The 17,166-nt window shown below is 44.9% G+C and overlaps 1 protein-coding gene across 2 annotated transcripts in view; it reads right to left on the reverse strand.

The window, feature by feature from the left end:
- The window catches only part of MED12L (mediator complex subunit 12L), a 353,473-nt gene extending 337,284 nt beyond the window's left edge, over nt 1-16,189 (reverse strand). The window contains exons 1-2 of one of the 2 annotated variants that reach the window (XM_045584086.1): nt 16,037-16,189; nt 15,069-15,298 (exon numbers count right to left, since the gene is read on the reverse strand). In XM_045584086.1, the coding sequence (XP_045440042.1) occupies nt 15,069-15,167 (99 nt within the window). In that variant the 5' untranslated portion in view covers nt 15,168-15,298; nt 16,037-16,189. The remainder of the gene's footprint in view (nt 1-15,068; nt 15,299-16,036) is intronic. The other variant, XM_045584085.1, reaches the window with a different exon arrangement.
- Between the last annotated feature and the right edge of the window lie 977 nt (nt 16,190-17,166).

The following is a 17,166-nucleotide window of genomic DNA, read 5'->3' on the forward strand; positions in this document are numbered from 1 at the left end:
TGGCTGCAGCAGGGGCTCAGTAGCCCAACTCCATCAGTATGCAGCTAACTGACCTTGGGCAAGCCCAGTAACCCCTTCTCTGTGCCTCAATTTCCACATCTGTAAAAAGGTAACCACCTCAAGCGTGTTTATGAATCTGGCATAAAACCAAGGACAGAAAACATTTGAATGATCAACACAATCAACATCGGATATCATAATGAAAAGTGGCACTTTAGCCCTGACCGGTTTTGCTCAGTGGATGGAGCATTGGCCTGCAGACTGAAGGGTCCCAAGTTCAAGTACAGTCAAGGGTATGTACCTTAGTTGTGGGCATATCCCCAGTAGGGGGTGTTCAGGAGGCAGCTGGTCGATGTTTCTCTCTCATCAATGTTTCTAGCTCTCTATCCCTCTCCCTTCCTCTCTATAAAAAAAAAAATCAATAAAATACATATTTTTTAAAAAGAAGAATGGCACTTTATACACCATGTTGAACTGATATTATTATTCCTCAAGTTAAAAATAAATAAAAGCAATACAGTGGTCATTTCTAATGGTTTTGTGTGCACGGGGTACTAATTTCTACAGCAGTGTTACTCATAGTGTGATCTGGAACCCATACAGATCCCTCAAGAAACGTGCAGAAGCTAAGCATGAGGGCTTGGAAAAGCCACTACATTCCATCAGCATGTCATTTTTCTAGTAATTCATCTTCATCATATATTTATACCAGTGCAACAGGTTGAAAATTAATTTTATAAAGAAAACCAGTCCTTCACTACAGATATTTTGAGAAGCTCTGTGCCAGAGGCAACAGACGGCAGGCTTCTATCTTTTCTACAACCCAAGTCAGCTAGTGGGAGGCATATATACATCGAATACTAAGTAAATAAAACCATAACTTCAAAAACATTTCAATTATTTAATGATGACTTAAAAGTATATCTCATGTGAGAATAATGTACTAGTAAACATTGTCTCCAATTCATAATTTTCTTCCCAGGAGGAGCTGACATTTAATCTCAAACTGACCAAAGAGTAAAAACAACTCTGACTGGAAAATATTTTCCATACAGCCTACTAAGACAGCACTATGTGTAGTTTAAAAAAAAAAGAGAGAGAGAAAGATAAATTATTTAACTCAGTCTTAGGCACAGTTTTGAAGGAACCTAATATCTTTACATAAACCAGAATCTTAGCAAGAAATTCCAACAACACTTCAGATAAAACACTTTTTTTTTCACTGTGGCCAATGCTATATATGGTCCTAACCTCAACAACTTCATTAGATTAATCCATGAATGGAATGGCTGGAAAAGGAAAGCAGCAAATTCTACCAATTTTTTTAATATATTTTATTGATTTTCCACAGAGAGGAAGGAAGAGGGATAGAGAGCTAGAAACACCGATGAGAGAGAAACATTAACCAGCTGACTCCTGCACACCCCCTACTGGGGATGTGTCTGCAACCAATGTACATGCACTTGACAGGAATCGAACCTGGAACCTTTCAGTCTGCAGACTGATGCTCTATCCACAGCCAAACCGGTTTCAGCAAATTCTACCAAATTTTAATAGACAAGACAGCGTGTGCACACTGGATGTGGGTTGAAGGCTGAGGAAATTCTCTGCACAAACTGACTGGAAATTCCTGTAGAAAGTTCAAGGTAAACAGGGAGCCCCATCCCACTCCTGTCTCCCCTCTTCCTTGGAGGCAGCGATCTGGACCACAGTGTATATAAGCCATCACTCCCCATGAGTCCCGATCTTCTGACTCCAGGACCAAACTGATACATACCCCTTTTCTCTATAGCAGGTTTTATCCCTTCCTCTCCCTCAACCATCCCCAAAATCTGTGAACACGGTCAAGTTTATAGATTCAATATATTCTTGATTTATTGAACTTTTAGCAATTCCTCTGAAAATGGGGTCCTATTTCCTTGCCACCTGGAAAACATACACAGTTCTCGAGATTTTTGTGACCCCTCCAGAGTACTAGCCACTCCCTCATTTGTTCCTGCCATCCCAATGAACCTTTTACTGAGCTGACTACCTGCAGACAGGTCAGCCAGCCCTCCCACCCAAAGTTCCTCAATGGTGCAAACTATATTTTAATACCTTCTGGCACCGCCAATCCCCTGCACTACGTCTTAATTCACCAGGTTTCTAATAACTACCAGACCCTATCAATAAATATTTAACTCCTACCACCTACCTCTCCGTACCTCTGGTTATCAGTGGGAGACAAAAGGTTCATGACTCCTACCTCATGGAACTTACAATGGTTGGGGAACAGAGCAGACAATAAATCAAACATAAATTGTTTGCATGCTGAAGAGCAAACCATCACTTTGCAGCCATAAAGAGAGTGAGGCAGGCAGGCCATAGGAGCCACAGGTGTAAAGGTCCTGACGAAGAGAAGCTGCTAACCCTAAGAGGAGGCAAATGTAGCTGGAGTCGTCATCCCACTGCTCTCCCTTCAGGCCGCCCATCACCCCATACTCATCCCCCTCCAAATGCTCCCCTCAGAGGTCCTGCTGACAGGATTCAGAAAGTCCAATTCTAAAAGAGTCAGAGTCAATTCTAAAAAATTCTTTACAGCTTTGAATATTTCTTACATTAACAAACTCATTCTCTCCTTTCCCTCCCCAACCTCCCCAACACTTGGAAAAAAGTTAAAAACATTCTTTTGTTCCCAATAGTATGTTTTGGGACCACCGACAATCTACCTACCAACTGAGTAAGTCAGTGCTCCTCCACATACAAGACCTTTGAGGTTCCCAAGAACTTTCCAGCTATATATCTGTGTGAAGCCAGGTTTTCTTCATATTCTTCAGCCAAAACAACATATTGTAATAGACTGAATGTATCGATAGAACTCAATGTGAGAATCCAGACATTAAAAAGTTTGTAAAAAAATGTAAAGCAATTTTATCTGTTTTATTTGTTACTGTTCATAAGAAATATTTTCAAAATGAAATTAGTTTATTAATTTTAAATGAACTATATATATTCTAAAATTTCTCAGTTTTTATTTCTAATACAGAAAATATGGAATAAATATTTAATTAAAAAATTTTTGTTAACCTATATAAACAAAAGCTCTATGGAGTCTTCAAAAATTTTTACTATTTTAAAGAGGTCCTAAGCTAAAAATGTTGGTATTTTGTTATACCCATAACTCTCTCTTCCATACTGTGTCTATCTTGCCATCCAAATAACCTCTTAAATCATCTCTTCATTTCTTCCCAACCCCAAAAGGCCAATAAACAGACCCCGAATGACGTCCACATCAAATCCTAGAATGGTGTCTTATTTGGAAAAAGTTTTGCAGATCTTGAGAGGAAATCATTCTAGATTATCCAGGTGGACCCTAATCCAATAACAAGTATCCTTATAAGACACTCAGAGAAGAACAGACACACAGAGAAAGCAGCCATGTGAAGACAGAGGCAGGAAATACATTGAGGTGGGCACAGAGAAGCCAAGGAACACCTAGATCCACCAGAGGGAAGGAAGATTCTCGCCCTAGAGCCTCCAGGGGGAGTGCGATGCTAGACCCTACTGACACTTTCTTTAGACTTCTGTTTTCCAGACTATGAAAGAATAAATTTCTGTTATTTTAAGCCTCCCAGTTTGTGGTAACTTGTTATGGCAGCCACAAGAAACTAATATAACAACCATGAGGAATGGAATGTCAGTGACCCCCTAGTTACTTAATCTTTGCCTTAATGTGAGTGACCCTCAGTGCCACTGTCCCCTCAAACTGTGACCCTTAGTCATTCATCTAAAATGGAATTCCCATGACACCCTTGAATGGCACTTCATTGACTCCACCATATCTAAACACAGCATACAAAGCCCCCATAACTTGATCACACCTTTCTTCCTGCTCCAACTCAGGTCCCCCACACCTGCATACCCACCATAACTCAGGCTCACAGCCCGGAACAAACCCGATGCTGGTCCAATACTCTTCCTAGAATTAATTTCCTCCCATATTCTCAGCCCCATCCACTCTACACATCCTCCAAGTTCCAGACTCAAAAATCTAGGTCCTATCAAAAAATGGACTGCTCCTTCCACAGCACTTTGCACACTCCTCTCAAAGAATATCTGAAACATTCTATTGCTCATTCACGAGGCTCTAACTCCCTCTATACCAGAGTCTCTCAACCTTGGAACTACTGACATTTGAGACTAGACAATCCCTTGTTGTAGGAGGCTGTTCAAAACATTGGAGAATGTTAACAACATCCCTGGCTTCTACCAACTACATGCCAGTAACAGCATGTGTGCACACATGCAAACATGCACACACAATTCTATTGTCAGTGGAGTGGGAGAGGTTGCACCTCTCCCAGATGAAAACCATTGTTGTATACCAGTGATCAGCAAACTCATTAGTCAACAGAGCCAAATATCAATAGTACAATGGCTGAAATTTCTTTTGAAAGCCAAATTTTTAAACTTAAACTTTTTTAAAAAATATATTTTATTGATTTTTTTACAGAGAGGAAGGGAGAGGGATAGAGAGCTAGAAACATCGATGAGAGAAGCATCAACCAGCTGCCTCCTGCACACCCCCCACCAGGGATGTGCCCACAACCAACGTACATGCTCTTGACCAGAATTGAACCTGGGATCCTTCAGTCCATAGAACGATGCTCTATCCACTGAGCCAAACCAGCTAAACTTAAACTTCTTCTAACACCACTTCTTCAAAATAGACTCGACCAGGCCATGGTATTTTGTGGAAGAACCACTTTCAAGGGGCCAAAGAGCCACATGTGGCTTGTGAGCTGCAGTCTGCCAACCACGGTTCTATACTGAAGTCTTTGGGGGCCTAAGACCATATCCAATGCTCCTAGCATTCGTTTTATTCTGACATCCATTTATACAAGAAATTCTGAGTCCAAGGTATGGGCCAGGCACTGTGCTCAAAGTTAGGCACACGGCAGGAAGTAAAAATCTTGGGTTCTGTGACCGTGAAGCCACAGCTGGCTAAGGGCCTGCAAGGTACTCAATAATACTGGGTGAATGACTACATTTGTTTGGCAGGCATATACATATTAATGTTTCCCTCAAAGCATGGAAAATAAAACCCAAGGGCTAAATTTTTTCCCCTCTTCTCAGGGCCATAGCATTGCAGAGGAAGGGGGAGCCATTTCTATGGACTACCATGTAAGTGTGGCTCTCTGGAAGTGGGCAATTGATACAGCTTGTGTGTTTCCATCTCCAAGAAAGCTACCCATAAATAAAAGAGTGTCTTGATCAATAAAAGGAAAACTTGATAGGAACGTTTCCCTACACATGTACTGCCCACAAATGCCAATGCCAGGCTATCTATACCAAAGGCCATAGAAGGACTGGGAGCCTTCCACCAGAACTACAAAGAGTGCCTGAGTTTCCAGGGTATTCTTCCCTCTGCCTAAGAAACACCATCCAAGATGCAGGAAAGCTCAGAGAAGACCAAGTGATGAGCGGAGCAGTCCCCAGCTCACAGAGCTCTGGATGCCCTAAAATCAGAACAATTCTCACTGCCAGAGCAACATGAGGGTGTTCACCAGAAGCGAAGCTGTTTACAGAGGTAGACCGAGTAAAGTTGCAAGAACAAATCAGGACACAAGTGTGTGACCCAGATCTGCCTTAACAAGTCACGTTAAGCTCTCTGGGACTCAGTTTCCTTTTGTATTGAATGACAAAATTAGACTCCCTCTAAATTGCATTGAAGCTCTAAATATACCTGGTCTTCCCCAACCCTCCCCCCCAAAAAAAATAATAAATAAAATATATATATATTCACACACACACACACACAGAGAATCTCCTTCTTCAAACAAAACTGAACAGAGCTCTTCCTCTCTTCCCAATAACTCATTTTGCAAAAGTGGAAATAAATAAAACTTCCCCTCCACATCTGAGAAGCACTGGGCAGGGTTCAAAGTGCTGCCACGCAGGCTCTGAGTCTGCTCTGCACTCAGGAAGCCAGAGAGAAGGAGAATTCTGGAAATGTGTATTCTCTGAAAAAGGGGCACATGTTGTAATAATTTGAGGGTGCCAGAATTTAAATGGGAAATACCGTGACAACACCAGAATGCTTTCAGCTACAAGAAATTGACAACTGGTCCAACAATAGCTATACCACGTGGACATCTACCATTTTACTTAACAAGAAATCCAGGGAGATGTGGTCAAGGTCAGTTCAGTAGCTTTAACAATTTTATAAAGCCACTCAATCGCCTTATCTTGTACTGACTTTTCATCCACCGGCTTGTAGCCTTATGGTACAACTACCACATCCTCTTATTATTTTTCCAAAGATGGGAAACTTAAGAGCTATCAAGTATAAAGAGTACTCTCCCCCATGCCTGTATTTTTTTCTATAAAGAAAAAATGCTTTTCCAGAGTTGCATATAAATTTCTATTAAATGTCTTTAACAGAATTAAGTCATCTGCTAGCTCCAAGATTCAAGAAAGGCTAGGAAAGTGAGGATCTGGCTTTCCTTAAAAAACTTTTTTGTAGGAAGTGGATAAAGGAAACCTGGGATAAGAATGATGGTGAAGTGCCAACCAAGTGTCTGCAACATACAATTAGACCTAGTGGTGTGCTGGCAAATGCTTCAAAATCAGTTTTTGTTTGTTTGTTTGTTTGTTTGTTTGTTGTTGTTGTTTTTGAAAGGGAGTGAAGAGAAGAGGGGGGGAAAGCAAAACAAAAAATTCTAATTTGTAGCATTTGCCAATTTCCTTGGTGTAAATACTCCCCCCATTGTGCTAGATTTCAAACTACCAACATCGTATTAAACAGCTCACAAAATTTCTGAAATTTTTATGCTCAGCAAATATAAGCACACCACTGAATGTATACCTCACATTTGGTAATAATTTAAGTTCACAGTGCTCCTTCATACTGATATTTAAAATACTCTAGATGATTCGGTGGTATTCTCCCAGCTCATAGATGAGGGAAAAGACATAGCACCCCAAATCACACAGCACATGTGGCAGAGCTAAAGTGCTCACATGAGTGCCCCCACCCCAACCCTATCACTCTTTGCAGCATCAGGTGTATAAGTGTCTATATCTACATTCTACAATATCCCTAGGCCTACCTATCAGCTAAAGGGCTCTAGCTTGGTTAGAAACCAATCACAAAGACCCATTCCTGTGAACTGTCAGTTACCTAACAATTATTCTCTAAGGTATTTCCTTCAATGACACTAGTAGTGCCCAGCGATTGTTACAGCTTGGAATACAGATTAGTAAAAAGAGAAAATAAAAATCACCTTAATCTTATCTTCAAGAGATAACAATTGTTTTAATCTGGGTGATATCTCTCCAGAATATTAGACACACAGGGAGGAAAGAAGGCTTACAGCTTTGAGGACGTGAAACACAGTGTTTATTCTTGAACTATCATTTACTAATTATTGTATTACTTTCCATGCAAACAACTATAAACCTACTTTTGCCCCACCATGTCTATTTTTCAAGAAGTCTTGCTATTTTGCAATATAAAGACATTTTTCTTTATTATGTAAATTTCCCAAAACATAGAGAAATAAGTTGAAGGTTGGTATAACGAGTTCTGCTGTGGCCATCTCCCAGCTTCAGAAATTATCTACAGAAATGTAAAAGTCAGTGTTTCCACTTCCCTTCTCAGGGAGGAATGTGTAGGAGGCAGGCCTTTCCCTCTGGCTTTCCCCTCAGACTTTAGGCTGAGTCAACTAGCTTCTCGCAGTGCTGCTGGGAGAACACTACTGAAGAGAACCCTCCATCATACCCACTCTTCTCAGGGGTCCCTCCAACTTCTCCAATTCCTTGTCAAGAAGCCTCAGAAGTGAGGTTCAGAAGCTCATTTAATTCATCACAATTCTTGGAGTTTCCAACTTCTACTCGTTCCATTCTTCTATGTCTGCTTTGCCCTCATGTCCAAGTGCAAGCATCCCATGGGAGGCCTTGCTAACTGGCTTAACTAAAACCCTAGAACTGTATTCATCCTCATCTTGCCCTACTTAGTCAGTCCCCAGCCAACCCAGCAACTGCCAGACCTCACTTCCTGGTCCTTCAACTCCCTAAAGCACATGTGTCAAACACAAGGCCCGCGGGCCAAATCCGTCCCGCCAGGCCTTGCAATGTGGCCCGCACCACGCTGTCATCACTGCACTCCGCTGCGTTTCCATCACAATGACAGTTTATGACTGTTCAGTAAACCATTCGGCCCGCGATTTAGGCTGGATTTTAGATTTTGGCCCCTTCTCTGATTGAGTTCGACACCCCTACCCTAAAGGATTAGACTGCATCTCCACAAGCACCAGCCCAAGTAAAATACCCAATAGATTGAAAGATGATGGCTGCACCCCAAATTAACAGCTTTGCATGAATCCCCAAAGTGCCCAGTTGAGACCCACACCCAGAGTCAAAAATCTCTGCAGCCCAGACAAATTCAAAGAATACCCTCATGGGACAAAACAAGAGCTGCTCCCCAGTGCACCAGTTTAGCCAAGTGCATGCAGGAGGGAGCTGTGGATATTTAAAGACCGAGGCATAGAATTCTACTTTGCTATAAACCATGCACAGCTGACAGAAAACAACACTATGCTGGGAACCACGGTTAGAACAAAACTTCAGGAGTAAAGTAGCTAAACTCATTTGCACTATTTCGTACCAAATGATAACTAACACTTGGAAGAGTGTCTTTGTCTAAAGGTCCTAATACATCAAAGAGTGGGGAGCAGGTAGGAATAAGGGTGGTCTACAAGTTCTCTACAGATAAGACATAAACTAATACAATGATAGTCATATTTAGGGTGATTAAGAATCACTGGTAAACAACAATTAAAATTTACAGCTATGATAATAAGAATACTTTCTACAAGGAGAGTTTTTCTCACACAAATGTATTGCTAATATAGTATCACCTTCTCAAATTTTCTGCAAAGCACCATTATACTAATTTACAAATGAGAAGTTATGCACCTTGCCCACGGCCATAAAACTGCAAAGAGGCTGAACCAGAATTTAAGTCTAGATCTGTACAACCAGGAAGTCCACACTTCCTTCATTAGTCAGCATTTCCCACAAGGCAGGACACTCAAAGGTTTTAGATGCAAAGATGACCTTTTTAGTTGTCATTGTTAATCCTCACTAGCGGATATTTTTTCAATTAATTTTTAGAGAGAGATGAAGCGGGAGAAAAAGAAGAGAAATAAGGAGGAAGATGGAGGAAAAGAGAGAAATATCATGTGAAAAACACATCCATTGGCTGCCACCTGAATATGCCCCAACCTGGGGCAGGACCAGGAATCGAACCAGTGCCCCTTTGGTGCATAGGATGTGATGCTATAACCACTGAGAACACTGGTCAGGGCAAACTTTTAACTTCTAATCTTATTGTCTTGTTTAAATCTAAATCATGAGTGCATATGTAATATTAAATAAATAAATAAAATTTAAATGATAGACACATGAGGGGGAGAAACCAAGATGGCGGCATAGGTAACTGCCTAACTGCAGCCTCACACAACAATTTCAAAAAACACAACTAAAATATAAAGTGGACATTATCTAGAACTACAGGAAAGTTGACTGCCTGGAAATTCTACAATGAGAAGGAAAGAAAAAAACCAGAAGGAAAATCAGAGGAGCTGTAAAAGCCTAAGGTACTGAGACACGTTGTGTGAGCGAAGAGGACGGAGCCGGAGAGGAGGGGCAGCTGAGTGCCTGGTTGGCGTTCCCTAGCAGGAAAGAGATAAAAGCTCTGGACTGTGCTGAACCCCAGTTCCAACAGCACTGAACCCCAGTTCTGAGCGAGACTCTGGGGACCCAGATACATACAGAGGGAATCTGGGCCGTAGGGTGGAAGCTAAGGGGAGCGGAGAAAGGCAGAGCCCTAGAGTCGCACACATTTCGTGCAGAGGACAGACTGTTGATTGAGCCACTGGATTGCCCTAGTGGGAAGGAGACATAAGCTTCGGACTGCTCTTAACCCCACCTCCAACTGCAGTGAACCCCAGTTGTGGGCTCGTTGGGGGAGAGACTAGACTGTCTGGTAGCGGGCGAAACTCTAGGGCACCTTTCTCTCAGAGGTGCTTGCAGCAAGTACCAAAGGACACTGAGGAATACTGAGACTCAGGAACCTCGGGACTAACCGGAAGCCAAGGCTGTAGGCTCCACCCTGAAACTTCGACCCATCCAAGCTGAGCACAGAGGCTCTTGCAGTTTTCCAAGTCTAGTCAAATAAGGCTGTCTCCTGGCATAGATACAGCTGACCTTCCCACCATACCAACTCAGGGAAGCAGCAAAAATGCTGAGACAAGGAAACAGATCACAAACGAAAGAAATGGAGGACAAAAAGCAACTGGATATACAGTTCAAAACCACGCTTATAAGGTTTTTCAAGAATCTGCTAGAAAAGGCCATAAAATAAACAAGACCTTTGAAGATATGAAAAGGGATCAACTAGAAATAATAAGGGATCAACAAGAAATAATAAGGGATCAACAAGAAATAAAGAATATATCTCTGAAATAAAAAATATTATACAGAGTCCTAAAAACAGAATCGAAGATTGCAAGAATCAAGTCAAAGACTTGGAACACAAAGAGCAGAGGACACTCCTCTGCAGAAGCAAGAAGACAAGAGAATCCAGAAAGCTGATGATAGTGTAAGAAACCTCTGGGACAACTTCAAGCATACCAACATCAGAATTATGGGCGTCCCAGAAGATGACAGAAAGCAAGATACCAAAAACATATTAAAAGAAATAGTGACAGAAAACTTCCCCCACCTGGTGAAAGAAATAGACTTACAAGTCCAGGAAGCACAAAGAACCCCAAACAAAAGGAATCCAAAGAGGACCACACCAAGACACATCATAATTAAAATTCCAAGAGCAAAAGACAATGAGAGAATATTAAAAGCAGCAAGAGAAAAGCAGGTAGTTACCTATAAAGGAACACCCATACGATTGTCAGCTGACTTCTCAATAGAAACCATTCAGGGCAGTCGGGAATGGCAAGAAATATTCAAGGTGATGAATAACAAGAAACTACAGCCAAAATTACTCTACTCAGCAAAGCTATCACTCAGAATCAAAGGCCAGATAAAAAGCTTCACAAATAAAAAAAAAGCTAAAGGAGTTCATCACTGCCAAACCAGAATTATATGAATTGCTGAAGGGGGTTCTTTAGGAAGAGGAAGAAAATAAAGATAAAAATTATGAACAACAGCCGGAACCGGTTTGGCTCAGTGGATAGAGTGTCAGCCTGTGGACTGAAAGGTCCCGGGTTCGATTCTGGGCAAGGGCATGTACCTGGTTGCGGGCACATCCCCAGTAGTGGGTGTGCAAGAGGCAGCTGATCGATGATTCTCTCTCATCGATGTTTCTAACTCTCTATCCCTCTCTCTTCCTCTCTGTGAATAAATCAATAAAATATATTTTAAAAAATTATGAACAAATATGTAACTATCAACAAGTGAATCTAAAAACCAAGGGAATTAAAAAACCTGGTGAGCAATATTAACTGTTGCATATAATAGAATCAGAGATACGGAAAGGGAGTGGACTGACAATTCTCAGGGAAAGAGGAGAGGGGCGTGCAGGAAGAGACTGAACATAAACTGTGCACCTATGGATGAGGACAATGGGGGGTGGGGAAAGGGCAGAGGGTGGGGTGGGAACCTGGTGGAGGGGAAAAAAATGAGTAACTTTTGTAATAAATTAAACAATAAAGATTTATTTAAAAAAAGAAAAGAAAAGAAATGATAGACACATGAAATAAATTTTACATTTTATGTGTATAGATGAAACATAAAAAGTTTCTTAAGCCAAAACCAGTTTGGTTCAGTGGATATAGTGTCAGCCTGCATACTGAAGGGTCCCAGGTTTGATTCCGGTCAAGAGCATGTGCCTTGGTTGCTGGCACATCACCAGTATGGGGTGTGCAGGAGGCAGCTGATCAATGTTTCTCTCTCATTGATATTTCTAGCTCTCTATCCCTCTTCCTTCCTCTCTGTAAAAAAAATCAATAAAATATATATTTTTTTAAGTTTCTTAAAAGTTAAAGAAAGCATTAGGATACAGAGATAGGGTATAAATTCTGAGACAATACATAAACCACTCAAGCTTGTAGAAAACACTGTTCACCACACCACCACACAAGAACGGCCAAGCACCTGTTTGTTCCATACTGTACTCAAATTTGACCACAGTCACATATAACTCTGACTCTGCTCAAGGGAGATAAAATGTGGCTGCTTTTAGGGAAAGGGCATAACATCAGTATAATTTAACACAAATCATTCTTAACACAGTATTGGTTGACATAAATATTGGTTTGGTGGTCCAACTCCTCTGTTTATCCACCAAACACCTTATTAAATCCAGGCCTCTTTTCTGGGCCTCAGTTTCACTTTGTCAAAAGAAAGTTACCAAAAGTAGACTCTAAGGTCACTTCCAGTTTTAGAATTCCATAAACTGTTGTAAGATCCTAAAATCCCAAATTATTTTTTCTAGAACCATAGAGGCCCCAATCTTAAATGAGTGTCAATCTGAGAAATAAATGGTCAGTCTGTTTCCAGACGGAAAAGTATTACAACAAAATCCTATATAATCCTTTATATAATAAAAGGCTAATATTCAAATTGACTGATCACTATGATGCACAGTGACCACCAGGGGGCAGATGCTCAACGCAGGAGCTGCCCCCTGGTGGTCATTGTGCTTCCTCAGGGGGAGCACCACTCGGCCAGAAACTGGGCTCACAGCTGGCAAGCCCAGTGGCCTCCAAAGCAGTGCTAAGTATCCCTCAGGAGATGTCCTCCTGCTGGCTTAGGCTGGCACCCTGCAAGACAGCGAGAGAGTGCAGGCCTTGCTGAGGGGGCCCCCCTCTACACACACACACACACACACACACACACACACACACACAGTGCACGTATGTTGTGTACCGGGCTTCTAGTATGTGATAAAAGTCCTGTGGGAGTACTGATCCACAACACATTCTCCAATAAATGGCATCCCAGGCCATTATCCCTCAACTGGGAATGCTATCAATTATGCTGCCCTCTAGAAAGATGCAGCAAAACATGAATTACAGGATGATAAAGACCAGCCAATCAATATACCTGTCCCAAACAAAACTTTAAAAATTTCCTGCCACTGCCTTAGTCAGTTTGGCTCAATGGATAGAGCCAACCACCTAAGGGTCTGAGTTCAATTCCTGGTCAAGGGCCATGTTCCAGGCACGTATGGAAGGCAATCAATGGATGAGTCTCTCACTGACAATCAATGGTGTTTCTCTCTGTTTCTCCCCCTCCCTTCCACTCTCTCTGAAAAATCAAAGGACTATTGCCTTGGAAGAGGATTAACAACATCAACAAATTTCCTGCCATTAATTTTTAAATTATTAATTTATGTTACATTTGGTCCTTCATGTGTTGTTTCCAGTCCTTAACAATCAAGTTTATTCTAAGTCAAAGAGAAAAATGGGAAAGAAAGAAATCTTTAAAAATCTCAAACTTAGCCCTAACTGGTTTGACTCAGTGGATAGAGTGTCAGCCTGTGGACTGAAGGGTCCCAGGTTCGATTCTGGTCAAGGATATGTACCTTGGTTTCAGGCACATCCCCAGTGGGGGGTATGCAGTAGGCAGCCGACTGATGTTTCTCTCTCATAGTTGTTTCTAACTCTCTATCCCTCTCCCTTCCTCTCTGTAATATATATATATATATATATATATATTTTAAAATCTCAAACTTATATTAAGCCTCAGATGAAAACCACCTGTAAAACTTTTCATTCAATTCGAATTACTCCGCAGATGTTCAAACATATTTAGTGTGCTAGACCTCCAAAAGTTTTCGCTCCTTATTTTTCAGAAACATTATTAACAAAACTGTTGGACCAGAAGATTTTTTTCTCTGTTACTGAATTAGATACATTTATCAAAAGGGAAGTCTTAAGGAACCCTCCTTGCCTTCTTTACAAAGCCCTTTCTGTGATGTCAGTGGGCATGTAAACTTTTAATATAGGGTCTTTAGATTCTCAGGAATAAGTTCTGAATTATGCTCACTTCTTGTTTAGCTGAAAAAAATAGAGGATGAGTGGGCTGCAACTGCCAAACTCAAAAAGCACAGCTGGATAGCAGGTAATCTTAAAAAAAAAAAAAAAAAAAAAAAAAAAAAAAAAAAAAGCAAATCCCTGGGCAAAATTGTGTAGCTAATGTTGATCATTATAACTGGAGAGTTGTTACATAATTACTTGTTAACTAGTGACACACAATACATGGCTACAAAAAGCCATGGTTACTCTAGCCATTGAAGACAGTGTAACTAGCGCACCAGTCAAGGTTTCTCCAATTAATTTCGGGTCCTATCCCTTCCAAGGTAACCCGACTGCTTTTACATATACAAAACAGCCTCCAGCAATTAAGCCAACAGCCTCTATAGACGAAATCTGTGTTTCCCATAATACTGATCTTTAAAGGGGAGATGAGATATAGAAAGAAGCAGGTTTAAAGAACTAAATACTTAACACCTCAATAAAAACGACTTCACTCTATACTGGAAATTTTGAACAGAAAAGCCCCCTAACTCGTCCGTCCCCTAACCCTAACCGCCCCCTGCCACACACACACACACACACACAGGTATTCGCCCGGTCCCTGCTCAGCAGGCGCAAAACACAAGACCTCTATCGGATGCACCCCATTCCAACATTTTCCAAAAAGTTTACGAAGATTTACCGAAGCGGCGGGAAGAACAATTAAACAGACAGAAGCGGGGGAGAGCTACCTGGAGGGTTATGGCAAAGAAGAACCCGATGAAGCGCCCAGCAATGCCGTGCAAGGCCCGCTAACCGAGAAGTGACCCTGCATCCGAGGAGCAAGCGCCCCAGTGGAGCGCGGGAACTGACAGCCGCTCGGCTTATGCTGCGGGGGAGCCCCCGTCCCTAGACCAGTCCCCGCCGCCAGTCCCCTCCAGACCCTCCCCGGCAGAGCTGCCTTGGCCCGCTGGGTCAACTTGGCTCCGGATCAGACAGCGCTGCGGACCGCGGCCCCGGGTGCCGAGAGGCCGCCGGCGCCCTTACCTCCTTCTGCTTGGGGTCCTGAGGGTAGACGTCCGGCGGCCCGAGGCGGGGGCGTTTTAGTGGTCTCTGCTCATAGCTGAGAAGCCCGAAGGCGGCCATGATCTCTCATGTTAACCGGCAAAATGAATGAGTTGGAGCTGGAGCTGGAGCAGCCGCCTCTGAGCACCAGGGAGCAGCACTTTGCAGACAGACTCCCTCTCCCCCTTCTCGCCCGCTCGCTCGCGGTGGCGCTGCAGGAAGGAATAAAGCAGGTTGGATGCTGCCTCTGCCAGGCACGCAGACACACTGATGGGGGCAGCCTCCGGCGGGCACCCGGCTACGCTGGAGCCCAGGACGCACCGCTTTTGTGGCGGTGGAGGGGCTGCCTCCAGACCCCTCCCTGCACACCCGGTCCCCAGGGGGAGGAGCAGCCGGTGGGAACCTGCGACTTTTCTCCCCAAAGGACCCAAACCCTCCCCAGTCGGACGCAGGGCAGGGCGTGGGGGAGGGGCACCGGGAGGAGAAGGGGGGAGGAAAAAAAAAAAAACTTTTCTCGGCGCCCAGGCCCGTGGCCCAAGTGTTTGCCCCAGGCAGGGGTGGCCCTGCGGCCCGGGCAGAGGCAGCGGGGCGGGATCCTAGCCGCCGCCACGCGCTCCGCTGTCCCCGCCACCTGGGCGCGGAGCCGGCGGGCCGGGAGGGACGCCTGGCGGGGATGGGAAGCGGGGATGCCTCCTGGGCGCCCGCGGGACTCCGGGGGCCGCCGGCGGCTCCGGGCAGGCGCGGGGCCGCGCAGCCGGCGGTCGCGGCGGCCGGAGGGGGCCGCGCTCGCCGTGGCGCGGGGCCGGCTTAACCCTTTGCTGCTCGGGACGGGGTGCGGAGGGCGGGCTGAGCCGCCGGGGGCAGCCATCCCGCGGGCGTCTGCGGCTTCCCCAGGCCAGCGCCCCCTCCCCGCCGCCGCTCCCGCTCCCTCCCGCACCCCAACAGTTTACCTGTTGGTGCCCCGCTAAGGGGCAGGGGCCGGCGGCGGCACTCCGGCGGCCGCAGCCTCCATGGTTCGGGTTGGGATGGGGGCGGGGTTAGATTTTATTTGGAATAGATCAGTGTCGTCCGAGCGACCTCCGGGGACACCGCGAAGTTTGCAGCTGCCCGGGGGCGGCGGGCACGCCGCCTGGCCGCCGCCGCCGTCCTCGCCCCCGGCCCGGGGAGGGAGCGCGAGCTTCCGAGTGGCGGCGGCGCGGCGCACGGAGCCGCACTGAGCATGCCCGGCGCGGCCCGGCCGCGGGAGTGACTGCGGCGCCCGGGCCCCGCTCCGGGTTTTCCAGCCGCGGCGCCGTCCGCCGCGACCTCTCCTAAGGTCGCTGTCCCCACGGCCTGGGCTGAAAACCTCACCTGCGCCTGGCGAGCGGGAGCGGGGGTGGTTCTCACGGGAGACCTCGGTCCTCCCCCCGCCCGCTCCCCGCTCCCTGCGGGCCGCCTCCCGGGAGACTGCGAGGCCCGCGCTGCGGGGGCGCCGGCCCTGCCCGAGGGACCCGGGGAAAGCGCACCGGGAAGCTGCGCCTGCACTTGGCCCAGAATGATGGCTGCCACTTATGGAGTCTTCAATTGGTGCCAGGACCTTGGCAGGCTAAGGTCTGTGACCCTTAAACCTTACAAGGTTTTACTGTGCCCTTTTTATAGGTAGAGAAACTGAGTCAGCTCAGGGAGGCCCGGTGACTTGCTCAGAGCCATGTAGCCTGGTCCGAAGTTTCTGACCCATTCTCCCGAACTTGGATGGGAAGTACAGGGTCCTGAACTGCCCGTGCCTGACGGTGTCACGTTCCCATACCATAAGAAATTCCCCAGCTCCCGCTTCTATCCTCTGTAAGATGGTGCGAGCAGAATCTGATCCAAAGACTTTGTACAACGGCGCATAGTAGGTGCTCAGGAGACGTGGGCCAAATCTGAATATCTACTTACCTCTGTTGACTTCAAGCCACAGGGAAGGAAGAAAAGAGTAGTTAAGGCAGTGCGGAAGAGGCTAGTTTCTCCTGGGATATTTGGCCTATCAGTACCTTCCAACACAGCTGGAGACCAAGTCACACCTGTAATTTTTTGGCTTTCTTTACTCCAAGTGGGCAAG

This window comes from Pipistrellus kuhlii, unplaced genomic scaffold (assembly GCF_014108245.1).
Source record: "Pipistrellus kuhlii isolate mPipKuh1 unplaced genomic scaffold, mPipKuh1.p scaffold_m20_p_2, whole genome shotgun sequence".
Taxonomy (NCBI): Eukaryota; Metazoa; Chordata; class Mammalia; order Chiroptera; family Vespertilionidae; genus Pipistrellus; species Pipistrellus kuhlii.